This window comes from Erigeron canadensis, chromosome 9, assembly GCF_010389155.1.
Source record: "Erigeron canadensis isolate Cc75 chromosome 9, C_canadensis_v1, whole genome shotgun sequence".
Lineage (NCBI taxonomy): Eukaryota > Viridiplantae > Streptophyta > Magnoliopsida > Asterales > Asteraceae > Erigeron > Erigeron canadensis.
This window is the reverse complement of record NC_057769.1, coordinates 24,990,616-25,011,326: the sequence shown is the minus strand read 5'-3', so window position 1 is coordinate 25,011,326 and position 20,711 is coordinate 24,990,616. Positions and strand designations below refer to the sequence as shown.

At 31.3% G+C, this 20,711-nt stretch overlaps 3 protein-coding genes across 3 annotated transcripts; 2 read left to right on the top strand and 1 right to left on the bottom strand.

Annotated features, from left to right (window-relative positions):
- Positions 1–3,792: 3,792 nt before the first annotated feature.
- LOC122582891 (pentatricopeptide repeat-containing protein At4g02750-like) lies at positions 3,793–6,060 on the bottom strand. Its single transcript, XM_043755320.1, has one exon. The coding sequence runs from the start codon at positions 6,054–6,056 to the stop codon at positions 4,107–4,109; it is 1,950 nt and encodes a 649-aa protein (XP_043611255.1). The 5' UTR covers positions 6,057–6,060; the 3' UTR covers positions 3,793–4,106.
- A 4,237-nt stretch (positions 6,061–10,297) lies between these two features.
- On the top strand, positions 10,298–10,882 carry LOC122583400. Its single transcript, XM_043755806.1, has one exon. The coding sequence runs from the start codon at positions 10,298–10,300 to the stop codon at positions 10,880–10,882; it is 585 nt and encodes a 194-aa protein (XP_043611741.1).
- Positions 10,883–10,927: 45 nt separating this feature from the next.
- On the top strand, positions 10,928–11,518 carry LOC122583399. The gene has a single exon (XM_043755805.1). The coding sequence runs from the start codon at positions 10,928–10,930 to the stop codon at positions 11,516–11,518; it is 591 nt and encodes a 196-aa protein (XP_043611740.1).
- The last annotated feature ends 9,193 nt before the right edge of the window (positions 11,519–20,711 follow it).

Below are 20,711 nucleotides of genomic sequence, written 5' to 3'. Positions count from 1 at the left end.
ATATATCTAAGGTTGATGACCTATAAATTAGGAGAATCTACTTGGATTCGAATTTCACTTTTCTCATTGAGGCGGATTATTGGAGGGCTTTCCAAAAGATCTTAGTTGCATCCTAGATATTCTTATAAATTAGACAGAATGAATATGATAATTTATTATTATTTTTTTAAAATACATTTTTTAAAACAATTTTATGGATTTTAATACTTCCCGGACAGTACTTATATATACATCTTGATCACACTTGTAAACTGTAAAATAATTAACAAAATTATAAACATAATCTAAGAGTTAAAAAAAAAATTGTATAGATATAATAAATTAATTGTAATGTGCCAAGGATTATTTAAGTTTCTAATAAACTTTCGATTTCGTACACCTATACATGTTGTTAAAGAAAGAATATTTTATGTAAAGTACCTGCTAGTTGTAAGTTTACTCATTGGATTTACCTTTAATTAAAAAAACAATTAAGTAAAACAAAAGAATAACAACCACTTTTTTGGTGTTCGGCCAAAAGACTAGAATCGAAGACCAACTTTAAGGGAGCAGGTTGCGTAAAGACGAAGAATGATCGCATTACCACCGCCCACTCACACATTATACAAGAAGAAAAAGTTATACTTAAAAGTTAATATCTACTTTTTGATACTTTAACTTCTACTTTACTAAAGTTTTTTTGCTAATTAATCATAAGCATTCGATGCACCTGTCCCATTGTTTAAGTAAACTTTAATAATGTTATGTTATATTTAATTTGTGTGTAGTGTTTGATAACTCATGATGTGTTCATGCAACGTGACAATTTGAAAAGAATGGGTGGGGTTTTTCCAATGTTTTAAAAACCGGTATTTTAGTTATACTGGTGTAGACAAGTTTTCCGGTATTATCGAAAATACTAGCTGGTAGCCCGGTACGACCAGTTTATATTATTTTATTTTTATATAAAAAATCTTACAAATTAACTTGTTACAATTTAACGTAAAATAATCACATACAAGTACAATTTACTAAAAAATAATACCAAATAAGTATTTCATGACAAAATATAAGTTTTAAAGTTCACAAACAACAAAAATAACATTAAAATATCATCAAAAAACAATTTTTAAAAATATTAAAAATAAATAAATTTAAATACCGAAACGGTAATACCGTAAAATACCAGTAATACCGGCCGGTATTGAATAGTGAAAATACCGGAAAAATAATGGACTTAAAATACCGAAATACCCTATGATACCGGTATTACCGATAATACTGACCGGTATTAAAATATTGGGTTTGTCACATTATAAGGCCGTATAGATAGGTGAATAGTTTATACCATTTGATTTGAATTGTGTTTTCATTATAATTTTATGGGTTAAGGGCCTGAAATGCCACATAGTTGCACAACTTACTTTTCATTCAATGCTAAAACGACAACAAAAGTATCAAAAACTTGCATAAACAAGGTATAAGGAAGGTTAGATCATTGTTGACACAAATCAGAAGTGGTATTTTTGACTAAATTTCAGATTATATTTCATTTTTTCTATGACAATTCTCTCCATTTTTTCCATTCAAAATTTATGTTTTTATACTATCTTCACATGCATTTGATTTTTTTTTTCCATATAAAACAATTTTGTAAATATTATTAATTTTTTCTTTGATCCATATACTTTTTTTTTTCTCTCTATTTTAAAAAATAAAAAAAGATTAATCTTGTTAGAAACGCGTGAGAAAAGATGAGAAGTAGTATACAAATAAATACAATAAAAAATATTCTTAACAACCTTCACAACTATGTAGCATCGAAACGGGTAAGGCAAAAGGGTACGGCAACAATACGGGAACGAAAAACGGTAAAACTAAAAAATGCAAGTTACGAGTACGGTAATAAAAAACATACAATTTAAAATATATCAATTTTTTATAGACAGACTTGAGACTTTAGATATTATGTATAACTGTATTTGTATAATATATGTTTGATCAGTGATCACTCATCGAATGTTTAGTGTTTAATAATTGGTTTTGAAATAAAAAAAAATCGAATGTTGATCAAATTGTATATAATATAGTCTGGTTGGAATACGGAAAGTCCATTAAACTCTAATACTAATTAGACTCAGTATGGAAACTTCAAAAAATGTTTCGGTATCTATGGAAAATTCAAGGAAAAGTTTCATTCGTGTTTTGTACACGGAAACGTTTCCATGATGTTTCTGAAACGGGTACGGCTATCTGTTTTGAATTTCGGTGCATCATAGCTTCACAATTAGTTATAGAAAATATACAATTAAAAAAATACATAAATGAAATCTTCAAGACATGAATAAATACAAATGAAATTCCACATTCTATGAAACGAAAGTGTCACTTTATTTCTAAACCAATATGAGAAAAATGAATAAAACACCCAAAAGAAAGAAGCGAAACTAAAGAATAATAAAACAAGTAAGTAAACTAGCTATTTATTTCAATCGACTAATACTCTTCAACGTACTTAAATGTTTAGAAATATTATGAGTTCAGATTTCGCATGAATAAAAAAAAAAATTACATGTTAAATTACTAGTTTTTCTGTCACCCGTAAGTGAATTTTCTCATGTGATGCTGAAATGATCGGATAGTATCATGGTTGGCAACTTGACATGATGATACCATAATGGTTTATCAGTGATCCAAATTAGTTAATAAAATTTTTTAATACTATATAATGACTAATCTATACTACTTATTAAAGAAAAATACCCCCATGTTGAAAGTTACATGTGGAGAAATGTCTAAAATGTCCTTCCATGTAATATTTTAATCTACTACCCTTAAAATATATAATATTTTCACTTAGCACTCAGATATTTTTAGTTACACTACCCCTTAACATTAATGATTACGTTACACTAATCGACGCCTCATGTGTCACCAACCGTCGCACCTGCCACCACATCGTCGCCGCCACGATCACCGCCGCATTGCGCGGGTAACGTGATAGTTTACTTAATCAATTAACACTGTTGAGTGAATAATAAAAATATGTGATGTCAGTTAATGTTAATTTTAATTTTAGTTTTGATCTTGATATTAATGGTAGTACTAATAATAAAAAAATATTTTAATTAAATATTTTGATTGGAGAAAATATATAAGATTTGTAACACAAAGTCACAAATAATATAGACCATGGACATCTTAGAAGTGGAGCCACACACAACTACAATGATTTGTGTGAGTGAATGCGTGTGTGGGTCAAAGACAAGAAAGGAAAAAGGGTATCATTGTTTGTTTGATGTAAAATGAAAAGACAAATGCAAACAGAAAAGGAATTTTGTAAAGGCATATCGTTAGAAAGTTGCTGTTCAAAAAAAAAAAAATATCATTAGAAAGTTGAATCTTATAAATTAAAAAGCGGAAACGAGTCATGGATATTTCTTCTTACTCCTAAAGCTCAATGAGTCAACTTCTTTAAGATGGAAAGAAATTACGTTGTTCTGTACGTATGGTACATATATTTGGGTTGTTATTTTGATTTTTTAACAGTCGACTAACGAAGTTACCGTGTAAAGGGCCACCTCACCTAGCATGGTTTGGTAAACCTAAATAGATTAGAGGTTCTCATCATTCTTTAAATTTTTATATGATATGAGAAAGGCAACTCTACTCGTACTTTTAAATTGTTAATATAGATGGGCTTTAGTTTTTTAGAAGATGGATCAACAATAGGATTTATCCTTTAATGGGCCAAATTAGTGTCATATGTTACCCAAATTGGATAATGAACATATATATGTATAGAAATCTGATCCTGTTTTATAAAAAGATATGCGGACTGTCACTAGTGTACAATTTTAGTAAGGGTGTGCAAGAACATACAAAATATATGAACCGAGAGGCAGGAACCGGACTATACTGGACCGATAGCGGCTATACTCAGTTCTACTATCTAGATGCTTTCAAAAAATTGGTTCTTGGTCAATGGGTTCATGACCAGAACCAAATAAGTCTTATCTCTTCAAACCAAATGAGTTATTCTTGCATCTGAAATCATTTTTGGGACCAAAATGGTTCTGAACCAGATGCAAACAAACTCGGCATGGTTTTAATGGGGTCGGTTTCACTTAGCAATATACATCTATTACAGCAGACAGGCTCTCCAGCATTTTGTGCAACTCTTCCAATTTAATATGTGATTTGTCATTGTAAACAAATCGGAAAACCTGGCCTTGGAGTTCAATCCAACTACACCCCAATTCTTTCTTCACCCCACGACGTGCTAGTAACGTTCTAACATTAGCTGCATCTTCCCACATTCCTCTTGCAGCATATATATTTGACTTGAGTACACACATCCCAGCATCTAAATCCCGAGTACCAGAAAGCTTTTCCGCCACCAGTTCCCCTAGTTCAAAATTCTCATGAACTCTACAACAACTTAGTAACGTTTCCCATGTGTATGATGGAATTTCAACCGGCAATTGCTTAACTAATTCATATGCTTCGGATAACATCCCTGTTCGACCAAGAACATCAATCATACATGCATAATGTTCAGCTGTCGGATGTATGTTCCAATCCCTTTCCATCGACTTGAAGCAATCCCAGCTTTCTTTGACCATATCTGAATGAGCACACCCCGTTAAGAGCCCTAAAAAGGTCAAATTGTTGGGTTGAAATCCAGATTCAGTCATGGAACAGAATAGTTCGAGGGCTTTATTAGCAGAACTATGATATGCTTGTGCCACTATCATAGCGTTCCAAGAAACTGTATCTTTTATTACTGTCGCTTCAAAAACTAAATTAGCATCATCCATATAACCACACTTTGAGTACATGGATATCAATGAACTAACAACAATCGAATCATTATCATAAGCGTATTTTATTACAAACGAGTGCATTGCTTTCCCCCAACTGTGTACAGCAAGCGATCCACAAACAGATATCAAACCAGTTAATGTCACCTGATCGGGTTTGATTCCCTTCTGCAGCATTTGGGAGTATAAATCCAAAGCCTCCTCACTTTGCAATCCACAAATCATTATATTCCAAGTCGTTTGATCTTTACCAGGAATATTCTTAAAAAACCCTCGAGCTTTTACCATATCATCTTCTAGTACATATCCCTGAAGAATCGTGTTCCATGACACTACATTACGCTTTGGCATATTCTTGAAAAGCTCAACAGCTTTTTCTAAGTTTCCATTTTTAACATATCCATCGATCATCGAGTTCCATGTAACTATATCTCGAGAAGGCATCTCATCAAACAGTTTCCGAGCCTCTTCAATCTGATTGTTAAATAGATACCCTTGAATCATAACAGTCCAAGCAATCACATCTTTCATAGGCATTTTCTCAAACAACGCCCTCGCTTTCTCCATATTCCCATATCTCGTTAAACAACGAATCACAGTAGTCCACGACGCCACATCACGTTTAGACATTTCATCAAACAACTTCCATAACGACTCAACGTCACCCATCTCAACATAACCAGCTAACATCGCGTTATTAATCAAAACATCCTCAAAACAACATTCACTAAACAACTTCTTCGCTTCGCCAACAAGCCCATTACAAAAACACCCTTCAATAATAACAGCCCACGATACCGCATTTTTCACCGGAATATCATCAAACAACCTCTTCGCCTCATCGAACCGCCCGTTCCTAACATACCCAGATAACATGGCATTCCAACAAACCACATTCTTATCATTCATGGCATCAAACAACCTCTTGGCCTCATCCATTCTCCCACATTTCGCATACCCATTTAACATCGCGGTCCAAGAGACAACGTTTCTCTGAGGCATTTGATCAAACAGTTTACGTGCATTGTAAACCAGCCCATTTTTAACATAACCAGATATCATACAGTTCCATGTTACAATATTTTTGATTGGCATTTCACCGAACAGTTTGAGTGCATTTTTAATATCACCATTCTTGAAAGAGTTAGTGATTTTTGAGTTAGATTTGTATACAGAGTTGGTATGGAAACATAGAAGATGAAAATGAGAAGTAATTTTAAACACAGTACATGGCAAATGTACATTTTTAAACATAATAATAATAGGAATGAGTAATTGATAAGAATATACAAATGTATAATTTTCACACAACTTTAACTACATATTATAAAAAATTTTAATCTACTCACTTTGTATCGGTATGATTATTTATTTATTTACTGTATATTCATCTTATAACGGTATTTTTAATACGCGGTTCGCGACTCGGGATCACAATTTGCGAGGCCCACAAATCTGATTTGGTGGGGTAGACTCATTTTGATTTGTTTCGGTTTGATGAATCCGAATTAAAAAAATACAATAATAGATTCGAATAGAATGATACTCTAAAGTTTAAACATTTTCACTATTTCAAAAAGCAAATTACAAGTCTTTAAATTCAAAAATTTAAAACCAACTACATAAATTAAAACAAATATTTTATTTTATTTTGATAATTGTAATGTTTAATTACTAGTTTAATCAAAATCTTTGAACTCAAACACAATTTACCGACAATTTACCGACTCCAGTTCACCACCTTCTACCAGTTTGGTGATTTTTGTCTATATTTTTGAATGAACCTATTTTTATATTACTTTCAATTTATTTAAATTATCATAAAAAATATTCTCTTCGTCCATTTTTAATGTCTTAGTTTGACTTTCAAAGTATTTTTACTTTCAACTTTGACCGATTATATTTTTGCATCACTTTCAAAGACTTTGAAAGTCAAAAAAAATATTTACGATCAAAGTTGAAAGAAAAAAGACTAAAAAAGTCAAACTAGACACTTAATATGAGACGGGGAAAATATTAATTATAAACGATAAGTTGTACGTTAGTTCTAGCATGATCTACCAATAAACTATGAAAGGATTGAGATGTTCATGAAACGACACGTGACATAATTATTGGTTGGCATGTGTCCTTTTAATTTATTTATTTTATTAAGTTAGTTTTTTTAATTGTAAATATATTCAATTTTCTTATTAAACTTCAAATTAAACTCCAACCTTATTTAATTAATCATTTTCACATTAATAAAATTGTCTCTTTTTGTTTCTCAATTATTCAAGTCCTACTACTTATATTACTTATAATAATTTAATAACATGAAGACTTCAAAAAATTGAGTTTAAGATCCGAAATCACAAGGCTATTTGCCGTCATCCTATATATTTACAAATTTCGATTTTGATGCGATCATAAAAATTTAAGGTAAATCCAAAACTTTAATTAAACTATACATTATGTTTATTATAACTAAGCGTCGATCATCGGTTTACTTTAACCACAATTTATTTCATACTAACAAATCATGTATGAGGCATATTTAAATTTCTGTATGATACAATCTATATAATTACCGTATATCGTATGGGTAATAGGATTAGTACATATATATGTATATATATATACACATATATAAATGGGGGATGGGAATATAAGGCTGTCGGGTATATAAGCTTAGGTGTGGAACACTCACGTATTGTTTTGTTAATCCATAAAAATCATGGGGGCCCATGCATTTATTCATTAAACAAGAAATAATAAAATATTAGTATGTGAGAGGTTCCACACCTTATATTCCCTTTTTCCTATATAAATATATAGTTGACCCTTATTTTGAGAACTTATTTTTTTGTAAGAACCTTGAGAACTCTTAGATTATGTATTGGATCACATGGTTTTTTTTTGTTTATTCACATCTGAAACGTTTAAAAATTATATGTTGCTGAAGAAAAAAAATTTAAAACTTTTTATATAGTCATTTGTTTACATGTGAATGAAAACGAGAACATATTCATTCACAAGATCAAAAGTTATTTTGAAGGTTTCTAAAAGGATTTTCTTCTACAACATACTTATTTATATCATTTCACATGTGAATAAATAATAACACATGTGATTTAATACATAATTTGAGAGTTCTCATGGTTTTTGAAAAAAAATAATTCTCAAATAAGGAAAGTATATATATATATATATATATATAGGGGACCCTTAATTTTTATATTAGATCACATGTTTTTTTTGTTCATTCACATGTGAAATGCTATAAAAATATATGTTGCAGAAGAGTTTTTTTTTCAAAATCTTATATATAGTCGTTTGTCCCATGTGAACAAATTTATTCACAAGTTCACAAAATGCTACTTTGAATGTTTCTTTAAAAAGTTTCTTACACAACATACATTTTTATGTCATTTCACGCATATATAATTTAAGAGTTCTTATGGTTCTCAAAATAAAGAATATATATATATATATATATATAGGGTAAAGTTCATTTAGGAATTATTCACATATGAACATAGGTAATATTAGTTATAACTTGACATGTTCATATGTGCATGAATTTGTTAACATAGACTATTGACATATAAACATCAAATTATAATTAAAAGGTTCTCATGGTTCTTACAATTCAAATGGTTCTTATTTAAACCTTTTCTTATATATATATAGAGAAACCATTCAATAAGAACTAAACTAAAATAAAAACAAATAAGAACACTTTTAAGCCCTTGATCTTTTTAATCTACGGTTACAAAAATATTTCAGATTTTTAGATTTAAAATATGACAAAAAGGGTAAACTTGGAAACAACATAGGCCACGTTTTCATTCCATACGATTTGTTTCTCTACTTATAAAATTCTTCATCATCTTTATCTTTAACAATAGTACAACAATACATCTCTCCTCACAATATCTCTTCGTCCATATATATAATCTCCTTTAATTCAATGCATCCATTGTTTCTGACGAACAAACAAGTGATTTGTTTAATTACTTGCACCATTTTTATTTTTTCTTCTTTTTCACGAATGATATCTGGTAAATTGTTTAACCTAGATGGATGCTCAAAAATAGAAGAGACGGATGCTTAAATTTGTTTAAATTTTTGCCTGGCAAAATGGATGCACAAACCTTATTTCGGATGCAAGTTTTTGGATCATCCGTTTTATTAGCCCAACAAAAACCATTTTGTTTATCTACTAAATCAATTTCTTCATTTTTTTTGCATCCCAACAAATGGATGCTCTTTTTTCATTTTATATGTACAATTTGTGCATCCATTTATTTACCTTCTTTTGTGCATCCAGCTATTTTTATTTTATTTTCTAACAAAATTAGTATCGAATTAAAGAAGAAAATGATCTGAGTTTAATGATATATTTTATTAAAATTAAAGATCATACAACGATTAGTTAAGATCATTTGAGAAATTTGGGGGTAGAAGTTTTTCTAAAAAACAAAATCTGGAATTAAAAAGAGAGAAAAAATAAATATTAGAATTTGGAAGTTACATCTTTGTCCCTATTCTGACTGGTATGTATTTTGGAAGTGTTCGAACGAAAATATAACACTCCGGTGAAAACACCTTAAAAATATCATTTTGATGCATTAAAAGTCCATAAAACTAACATAGTGCATAACTAATTATCATTATTTTAGTATTTAACAATACATTCATCCGTTAAAATCGAAATAATCATATATATTTTTTGTTTTGTGCATCCATCTTGGATGCATATTCATCAAAATGATGCATCCAACGAAAAATGTGATTTTTTTGATTTTGATGAATCATTGTGTTGTTAAACACAATACATAACATATATATGCATGTAAGTGGTACATTACGCCAGTTATAACATAATACATAACATATATATGCATGTAAGGCATGATATATATGTATTCCGTTCCTTTATTAATCGGCGAAGTAATAACTACCTGATAGCGTCAACCGGCCAGTTATTTACATTACTCTTCAATTGTTTTATAACATACGAAGTAATTGTCACCAAATCTGCAACAATACTTATAACTTTTTGGAGAATAACAACGTTTGAGTGGTTGGTGCACCTTGAATCCATTGCCACTTTCGACACCTACATGTAACATTCAATTCATTTTTTTCGCGAAGAGCACCCCTAATTTATGAATACTAGGCTTGTATTCGAGTTCCAATACGGGACACACCATTGGGTATGGACCGTATTGGATTGTATTCGAGTGGCGTATTGGAACTTTCGTGGTGGGCAATACGAATCTTTAGCCTTTTTTGTTTTTTTTTTATTTATTCAAAGATGGTTAAAAATCAAATTTCCAAAATTTTTGCCAACGGCTAATTTGCCAAAATATGAACTGTTGGTTTTCAAACCCAACGGCTAATTTGCCAAAATTTTTTGTTTTTCTCTTTATTTAAACATCCACCACTTTCATCCCACCACACTTCATCTTCAACCTCTCAACCCCATTTCTTCTATTACAAAAACAAAAATGGCATACAATCGTTCCTCCGCCGACGATTTCTTCAACGCGGCATACAACTTTGTTCCCGCTAACTCATCAACGGGTGCACATTCATCCGATACTTCACCATCCACACCACAATATCCACCATTTACGCCACCATTATTCGGTCAACCTTATTACCCGACATACCAGAACGATCCAAACTTTCTCCAATGGCAAGAATACCAACAATTCCTACTATCCCAACAAACTCGTACGACCCCTCCAATTAAATCCATACCCGAGATACCACAAACCGTACCCCAAACCCAAACAGTGGCCGAACCACAACCCGAAACCCAACCCGAAAGTAGTACGAGACGTAAGAAAGGAAAAGGGAAGAATGTCGCGGGTGAGAAAGTCATTAGGAAGCCAAAAGTGGCGTGGTCCGGGGAGGAAGAAAAACACCTAGCTCTTTGTTGGCTCGATGTATCCGAAGATCCTATTGTTGGCAATTCACAAACCGGTGATTGTTTGTGGAACAAAGTGTTCGACAAGTACAATGCCGCGGTTCAAATCAAGCATCGACCCGATCAAATCAAGGGTAAATGGCGTCTCATCAAGGAGTAAGTCGGGAAGTTTAACGCTATTTACAATAAGTATGATAATGGCCGCATGAGTGGCGAAGATGATGCTCAAGTGATGGAACAAGCAAGGCAAACGTATACTTTGGAAACGGGTGGGAAGTTTAACATGTATGATGCATGGAAAGTGTTAAAAGATAAACCGAAGTTTCTATCTTTTATCGGTGTCGATGGCATGGTGTTAAAGAAGAAACGGATGTCCCGCATGATCGATTCTAGTGATGAAGACCAAGCGCCCGTGAACCTCGACGATGAAGACCCACTCGACACCGACCTCTTTGGCCCAGATGCTATTCCACGCCCCCACACAAAGTCGAAAAAGAAAACGCCACGAACATCGGGATCCTTGGATGCGGGCTCATCTCGTTCAAGTGCATCCGACTTGGCCGCGCGTCTCGAACAACTTGGAAGCTCCAAACAAGCGTTAATTGACAAAAGATCGGACGCCCTCGATTCCATTCGCGAGGAAGAAAAAAAACGTACCTTGTACGCGGCGTTTTCATTTGTGGGTCAATCAAATCTGAATCCTCGACAACGAAAGTTTATCGAGAAGGCGATGGAGAAGGTGTTGGACGAGTACAAGGGGTTCGTTGAGGTGTCCGATGATGAAGACGAGGAGTAGAGTTGTCGTTATGTTTTTTTTAAATGAATTATGATGTTGTTTTTTTTTAAGTGTTGTTTATGTTTTTATTCTTAAGTATTGTTTATGTTTTTTTTTATATGTGTTGTTATGTTTTTTTTTATAAATAAAATGGTGTTTTTAGGATTTTAAATAATATTATGTATTTATTTTATAAATTATATTTGTTTGTTTATTAAATTAAAAGTTTAAAAATAAATATGTTAGAATGTATTGGTTAGTATTGGATGTATTGGGTATTGGGTGTAAATTGGAAAAAATGTATTGGAAAGAGATTTTGCTGATGTGGCGCTGATGTGACACTGTATTGGGTACTATTGGGGATAGGCATTAGGGGTGCTCTAAGAATTTCCTTATGCAAGCCACACCACGAGGTTATTAACTTCAGACTAAAATAAGAATTACACTTTATATATTTGATTTAGGAATATCCGTAGGCATAAAAACAAATTAAAAATATAATTTGGAGTTTGAAATAACCGACTCCTGTAACATTTTACCAAGTTAAGGAACAATTAAGTATACAAGCTTGGGAGTATCTTTTCGTGCAATATGGTAAGACGGATATTATCGTGCAATACATTTGCTATAACAAAAATAATAATAATAATATGTATATGTGAAATGTAGCTAGGGAGTATCATATCTTTTCGTTGTCGGTTATAATTAATCGTAGTGATGAAGAATATTTTCCTTCGAGAATATATATCGTTTAACTAATTTGTCATAATTTCACTGATAAACATGACAACTTTAAGATAAATTAAGATTTTGTGCAAACTCCATATGAATTAAGGGATATATAATATTCTTTATAAAATTTTGCTAATTGGTATGAAATAATGAATATAATCATAATTGTGTTCAGTGCATATATTTAACTTTCCAATATTTAACATTGTATTAACCCGATCAATCAAAAGTTGCATTGTATTAACCCGATCAATCTAGATTTTGCAACTGACAATCTGACACTCAACATAATAGCATATATTGATATACCGAATACATATAATGATAAAAATTAATTTGAAAGTTATTTATACCAACGTTGCTACAACATGAAACGGGCGAAATTGCTATATTATCAATATCGTGCATCGTACGGGTTTACCCCTTAATTGTAATTGATAAGTGGTACATTACACCAGTTATAACATAATACATAACATATATATGCATGTAAGGCATAATATATATATGTATTCCGTTCCTTTATTAATCGGCGAAGTAATAACTACCGGATAGCATCAACCGGCCAGTTATTTACATTTGTCCCGACACTCTTCAATTGTTTTATAACATACGAAGTAATTGTCACCAAATCTGCAACAATGCTTATAGTTTCTTGGAGAATAACAACGTTTGAGTGGTTGGTGCACCTTGAATCCATTCCCACTTTCGACACCTACATGTAACATTCAATTCATTTTTGTCGCTAAGAATTTCCTTATGCAAGCCACACGAGGTTATTAACTTCAGACTAAAATAAGAATTACACTTTATATATTTGATTTAGCTAGGAATATATATGCATAGGCATAAAAACAAATTAAAAATATAATTTGGAGTTTGAAATAACCGACTCCTGTAACATTTTACCAAGTTAAGAAACAATTAAGTATACAAGCTTGGGAGTATCTTTTCGTGCAATACATTTGCTATAACAAAAATAATAATAATATGTATATGTGAAATGTAGCTAGGGAGTATCATATCTTTTCGTTGTCGGTTATAATTAATCGTAGTGATGAAGAATATTTTCCTTCGAGAATATCGTTTAACTAATTTGTCATAATTAAGAAATTTTCACTGATAAATATGATAACTTTAAGATAAATTAAGATTGTGTGCAAACTCCATATGAATTAAGGGATATATAATATTCTTTATAAAATTTTGCTAATTGGTATGAATATAATCATAATTGTGTTCAGTGCATGTATTTAACTTTCCAATATTTAACATTGTATTAACCCGATCGATCAATCAAAAGTTGCATTGTATTAACCCGATCAATCAAAATTTTACAACTGACAATCTGACACTCGACATAATAGCATATATGGATATACCGGATACATATAATGATAAAACTTTGAAAGTTATTTACATATTGAAGTATTATTCACCCTTTAACATTATGTTATACAAAACTTAAAGAACTTATAAGGAAATTAAGTACGTTGTTTGAATATGATTTACCTTTAGCCACACATGTTGAAAGGATTAGAAGAAATACAAACACAGTAAGGTCGTTCTTCATATCAATACTTTCACCCAAGAAAATATAAAAACAAAACTATGACCTAAAACTAGTATTAAAAGGGATTTATACTAAAGCCTCCACGACGCTTGATGAGTGAATATGTTTGAGAAGGAATTTACACTAAAGTGTCTTGCATAAATTACGTTTTAGAATTTGTTACTGTTATTTCTTAACTACGAGTAGTATTTAGCCTTGTTTGTACACACGATGTTAGGTTCTAAATGATATAATCAATTAAGTATATATATTTTCTTTCTATAAGTGTGAATGTCTTGAGAGTTGTAAAGGAAAATGAATACAACCACTTGTTATATTCTTTATGTCCTATGATTTTATAGTCCACAAGAAAATAGTATGTAGATAGATAAAACAAAATTGGCTTCAAGGATCTTAGATACATGCAACATTATTTTCCAACTAATTTTTTTTATTGAAAAATCAAATAATAAATTACAAGATAATTGTGATAATAGAAAGGTCTATGAAATCGAATTATGTAGTTAAAATGCCAAATATAATCTTAACTCCATCCTTTACAAAATAGTAGCCAAAGTAAAGTAAATGAACACATTACAGACTAAGCTAGCTGATTTTACAATATGAGAAATGTTGTGAGGATAAAGTGTGTCAAGTCCCGCTAGTTTCTACGATCCTTGAGTGTGGTAATTTATAGGCTAATAATCAAGCATTTCAGGCACTCAAACATGTTTGAATCCTAGCTAGTAGCTCTGCTCAAAAGTAATATTTGGTGTGGACTTTTGTACTGTTGTTGTTGGTCTCCACGTACCTTCCACGCGTTTGTGCTAGCAAATAAGACAAATGACACATCATATATAAAGACGACACCAACTTGAGAATCTTCAGCACAGTACCTCGCACATATCTTCCTCCAAGTTATCATCAATCCCCAATTTGATTTCAGACTCTCGATTAAACGAGTCTAACTTGTGATATGTCTCAACTCAAAACTGCTTGAGTGTTATTCCAAGCTGGTTATAAGAACTTGAAAAGTATGCGACGGTGACGACGACGACAGGTAGTGGTGGTGTTGGTGGATAGATGATGATGGCGGTGGCGGCGATTAGTGGTGGTGGCGACAACGAGTAGTGAGATTGTTGATGTAAAATGAATAGTGTAATTATTTTAGAAGTTAAGGGTAGATGTTTTAAATTAATATCATTAAGGGTATCACAGGAATTTCAAATAGATATTATAGATATTTTTAAAGGAGATGTTTAAAATAATGAATAAAAGGAGGAGGAGACATTTTAGGATTATCAATTGCAAAAATGAAAAGAACAAATGTTTTATTATATAGTAAGGATAAGTTGACTTCTACATTCTTTAGATCGATAACTATATGCACAAGTGACCCTTCTAATCTATTCTTTTGGGTCTTTTTTGTTGGATAAATATTTGACCTATAAAAACAGTTTGAAATCAACGAGCGGATATCTTTGTATCGCAATATTGCTTTACAAAAATACCATCTCGACCCTATATGTGTGGGATCCACGATTTTTTTTTTTGAAATAATACAAAAAAAAACAATATTGTTGTTTATCTTTTTTCTGTTATATAGAGACACCATGTTGGGTCTAGAAGGATGAGCAGAAGATTTGTCCAGAATTATTTGAAACCAGTTAACAATACTTGTATAGGAATTTGTGGCTTTTAGATTTAGATTGTTCTCTAAATCTTCATTTCAGTTAAGACCAACTCAACTCAAGAATTCTACTGAAGTGGAAGACTAAAGTATGACGGAATAAGATTATCTCAGTAGCAGATTCTAGTATAAGATCTAACACTGATCAAAAACTGAAGTATACATGTGTGTAAAGTATTAACAACACTTTAACTAGTTACAAGGAATTTTTTTTTACCTCTATACTTTTTTACCTAGATAATATCAAGTTATCTGCTTAAATTAAGTACAAGATTGTATAAAGATAGTTGAGAATAAGGGTGACAAATCACATCAAATGTGACTTTATTTACTTACTTTTTTACGTATGTTATGTTAATTAGATGCATTAATTAATTGCTTTCAATCACATTTGTACGATATATGTTTATGTTATCATGAACTTTGCCAATAAATAGTAGGCATTACACACACTTACAAGTGTTTGAAACTTTGACAGTTGTATTTGTGTCATTTACTCTAACATTATCTTTCGAGAAAAAACATTTCACAACTCTAACTGTTTATGTATTTACAAGTAATTCTAATTATTAGATAACTCATATTTTTAGGTAGTTAGGATATTACACTTGGGTCGTTACTTGGTTCTGAAACAAGCTTTGTATTTATAAATCATAATAAATAAAATACATCTGAAATTATACATTGTGTTTGACTGCTATTTATTTTATTTTATATATTGTATTATATAGTTTCATATTAGTATTAGATCAATGGCTTTGATAAGCATCATTATTAACATAAAGGTATATTCAATTGTCCATTAGTTTGAACCAAAAAAGAATAAAGATTCATACTAACACAAGAACATTAGTAAAAAAAACTAAATTAATTATAATAGTATAATTCAAGAAGTTATACGATTATGCAATATAGAGCTTATTAGTTTAAAATGGGGTTTTATGACATCAAAGTATATTAAACTCTACATAATTGTTTAATTGTATGCAACCAACTATAACCGTCTTTCATATTTATAACATTATATGTATCTGCATATATGGTATTTATATAAGTTGTCACGTTGAGTGTTATGTTGTCGATTTATAAGCTTTTGTTTGGTTAGATACAAAAAATATTAAGAATTCTATGGTTACATAAATACACTTAACACATTTATAGTTAGTTTATTGAATGCACATCCGTGCATAGATTATTAGACTTTGATACCATATCCGTTTAAAAGTACGTGAAAATGCATTATATATAACTTTTTTTTAAAAGGTCTGGATCATTTGCTCACAACAGGGGATCTAGCTTACGTTGTCTTAACTGGGTCCGCGCTAGAGAACCCCCTCACCCTCAATACCTAGTAGGAGGACAAACTCCCAACTAAACCGCCCGAAGGCATGACACTTAATTGGGATAAAACTCTGCCCCCTCTGCAGTACTCAAACCTGCTTCACTGGAGGACTTTATTGTGAAATTTTTTTAAATGTCCTTCCAAGGTCTCGAACTCGAGACCTTTAGCATGTAAAGCTGATACTCAACCACTGAGCTATAATGGGAAGTACACATTATATATACCTAATTGTATTTTGTCTTTGTTTCTCTATGGAAGACTAAACATCCCACATTTCCATCAAATATTTATTTATTAACGAAAGGGGTACCTGCACAATACAACGGCAGTCACGGCGATGGGTGGTGATGGTGGTGGCGGCAATGGTGGCGGTAACTGTGTGATTATTAATGTAAAAGTAATTGATGTAAAAAGGGGTAGTGTAGTTATTTTAAAGGTTAAAAGATGTATCTTGTAAATGATTTCAATCATTTAGAGTATTATAATTAATTAAATATATTAGATGAAGATATTTAAGTTAGTAAAAAAAAGAAGAGAAATAGTTTGGATTGATAAGGTTGGAAAATATTTTAGGGATATTTTGGGTAGATGTGGTGTGTAGGTTAAGAATGTGTTGAAAGTTAAAGGTATTTTAGGTATTTCAAAGGTAGAAAGTTAAAAATAGGGAAGAAATAGTTTCTTTTATAAAGAAGTATAGACGTAACCAATATTTAATATTCTACCGCTAGTTCAAATTGTTTGAAGTGGCCAATTAGTAATGGCGAAATTAGGTATCATGTGAAAATTAGGTAAAAGTTTAAACAAATATATCATATTTTTTTTATTCAATTAGGCAAATAAAAACCTAACTAATTAGGTAAATGTTTTCCGCTTGTAGATTCGAGAAGTCATTCACTAAATGGGTAGATACTTTGTACTTTCAAACCCATTTTCTAGTGTCATAACCATTTTGATATTAGTTAGTGAGTTTTGCTAAACGCAGTCCTTAAGACTATAGTTAAGTTACATTAATTAGTTGTACAATTACCATAAAATTCAAGAGGTTGAGTTTTTGATATGAAAGGTACAATATTTTTATGCATGTTATATACAGCCCTAATAACCCCGTTTAACATTTTCCTTAGTTAAATTATACGTATCTTGCATGAATATTTCTTAGCTAGTATCTTTTACTTGTTTGCAATTTAAGTCCAATTTAATCCCGACTATGACGGAAACATGAGAGGTCACAAAATTAAGCACACTATGGTATGAATACTACATAAATATCTCTATATGTATAAGCACAAAAACAAGCACACAAATAGATAAGTACGTAGTGTGTTATTACGACAATCCTCCCTTATTGAGCATACAAACATATTTCCCGTGAATTAAGGTCTATCAAGAGATGCTAGTAATAAGCGCATATAAGTACGAAAGTCTAAGAAAAGATGCGCAAGTCCCTTGATCTATTCCAACTCTCAACCCCAACCTCGATTAACCGGATAAACTAAAAAGTACACTAAGTTGTGTCCACAGGAAGGATTGGTGAGTTCATACATTTAATTTTAAAATGATTCAAAAAAAATTGAAATTTGTAAAAATAATATTATTTATGTTTCCACGTATTTCCAACAAATTCAGTTCCTTGTATTTTTTGTTACTTATGAAAATTACATATATATTTTGTCGTAAATTTCTTACATATTTAAAAATTTCTGATAAACTTTTGAGAAAATGTTTTATTTTAAAGTTAATTAATGTTTAAACCAAGAATTTATAAGGAAATATTCGACGAGATATATTGTTGAAATTAAACTCTCGGTAATTGGTCGCTGGTATATTGTCGAATTTCCGACATAACTTTTTTTTGTCGTAAATTTGTCGGGAATCTATCCACAAATGTGTCAGCCTTTTATTTATGTTTTTTTTTTTGATATTCGTCGATAATTCATAGAAAATTTTCCAACTAAAAAAGTTTTCGTCGAAAAATTCGTCGGTAATGCTCAGTTTTCTAGTAGTGATTATACTATGTAAAGAAAAATAAGATATCAATATCGCTAAACATGAACAATGAAAAACCACTGTGTAAACAAAAATAAGAAGTCGTGAGGGTTCGAATGTCACTTTTTACATTTGTGAGAGTGGATTATTAGGGGGTGAGAATCTTGGGTTTCATCCCAGACATGCGTGATTCGAGCTCCGCATACTGCCCAATTAAATGTCACTGTGGGGTTTCGAATACTAACTACTAACTTCTAATTATTAACTCACTGTTCAAAAAATAAAAAATAAGAAGTCAATATTGCTAAACATAAACAATAAAAAGGTATTGCAAAATGACCAAAATAAGCAAACGATAATATGTAAAGTTATTGCATCTCCTCTAAACTTCTCTCTTCTTAGCATCAAGTGCATAGGTTGTTTCCTCTCCTTTTGTAGCAACTCATCCAATTTGTTTAGAGCTATAAAGAACACCAAAAAGAATAAACAATAACATAAAGATACAAAAAACTAGTGTTCGTAAGTGTAATACCCCGCTAAAACGGAATATACGGGATGTACAGATAAGCACAATTGCACACAGTACAAGTTTCAACATAGCCAACAACATCATTAAGAGAAGAAATATGATAGTTATTGCAGAACATGGGGTATACCCAGAATATTTAATATTCAAAAGATAGAACAATTGTCTTAAAGTACCGAAGTCTTGAACTGAATAAGCAAAGGAAAATCTTCACAACTCCAGGTCTTGTACGCTTGAACAGTCGCCAAAGAGATGAGCTTAAAAGAGGAAGACTCCTTTGCTAAAGATCTACTAGTCTAGCCTGAAAAGCATGTTAGTTCAAAAGGTCAACTACGAAAGTAGTTGGTGAGAGTCACATAAAGTACTATTTAGTTTACATATAGATACTATGTAGAGTAAGAACAAGGTCATAAGATCTGTACGTTTAACAAAAGTACTTTGTAATAGTAAGAATAGTTCAAGAACAAGTAATGAACTATAATGTAAAGTAAGAACAAGGTCATAAGATCTGTACGTTTAACAAAAGTACTTTGTAATAGTAAGAACAGTTCAAGAACAAGTAATGAACTGTAATTTAAAGTAAGAACAAGGTCATAAGATCTGTACGTTTACCAAAAGTACTTGGTAATAGTAGAAAAGTAAGAACAAGGTCATAAGATCTGTACGTTTAACAAAAGCACTTGGTAATAGTAGAAAAGTAAGAACAAGGTCATAAGATCTGTACGTTTAACAAAAGTACTTGGTAATAGTAGAAAAATAAGAACAAGGTCATAAGATCTGTACGTTTAACAAAAGTACTTTGTAATAGTAAGAACAGTACAAGAACAAGTAATGAACTGTAATTGTATTATCACTGCTAACCCGATTGGCCAGAATTGAACTGTAAATATAATGATATGCTCATAATAATCAAGTAAATCAAGTAAGATCTAGGTCAGAACAAGAACAGATAATATGCATTCTCCAGAACTGCGGAGAATGAAGGTAGGCCTACCCTAAACAGCGCTGTCCATAATTACCTACGGTTCAATCCTTGAACTGTGGGATATGAATTGATAGTAGTGAACAAGAACTGAACAAAAACAAGTAAGAACTAGAACACGATAAGGAACAAGTACAGTAGTATAAATGTATTTAAGGATCTTGCCCATTCAAGACTTAAATACCTCTTTTTAAATAGATAGGAATTATATCATAAGTATTTCATAAGATCATAGAATCGTACGTAAAATAGTTCAAGAACATATATATGTACAAAATAGTTTTCATGCTTTTCAGTCCCCGATAAAGAACTTGAGCAAAATGTACGAAAGGGGGATTAGTGAACTCACAGTGATCTGGTACAAGCACAGTTTATAAGCACATAGATCAAGCACAGAGATAGAT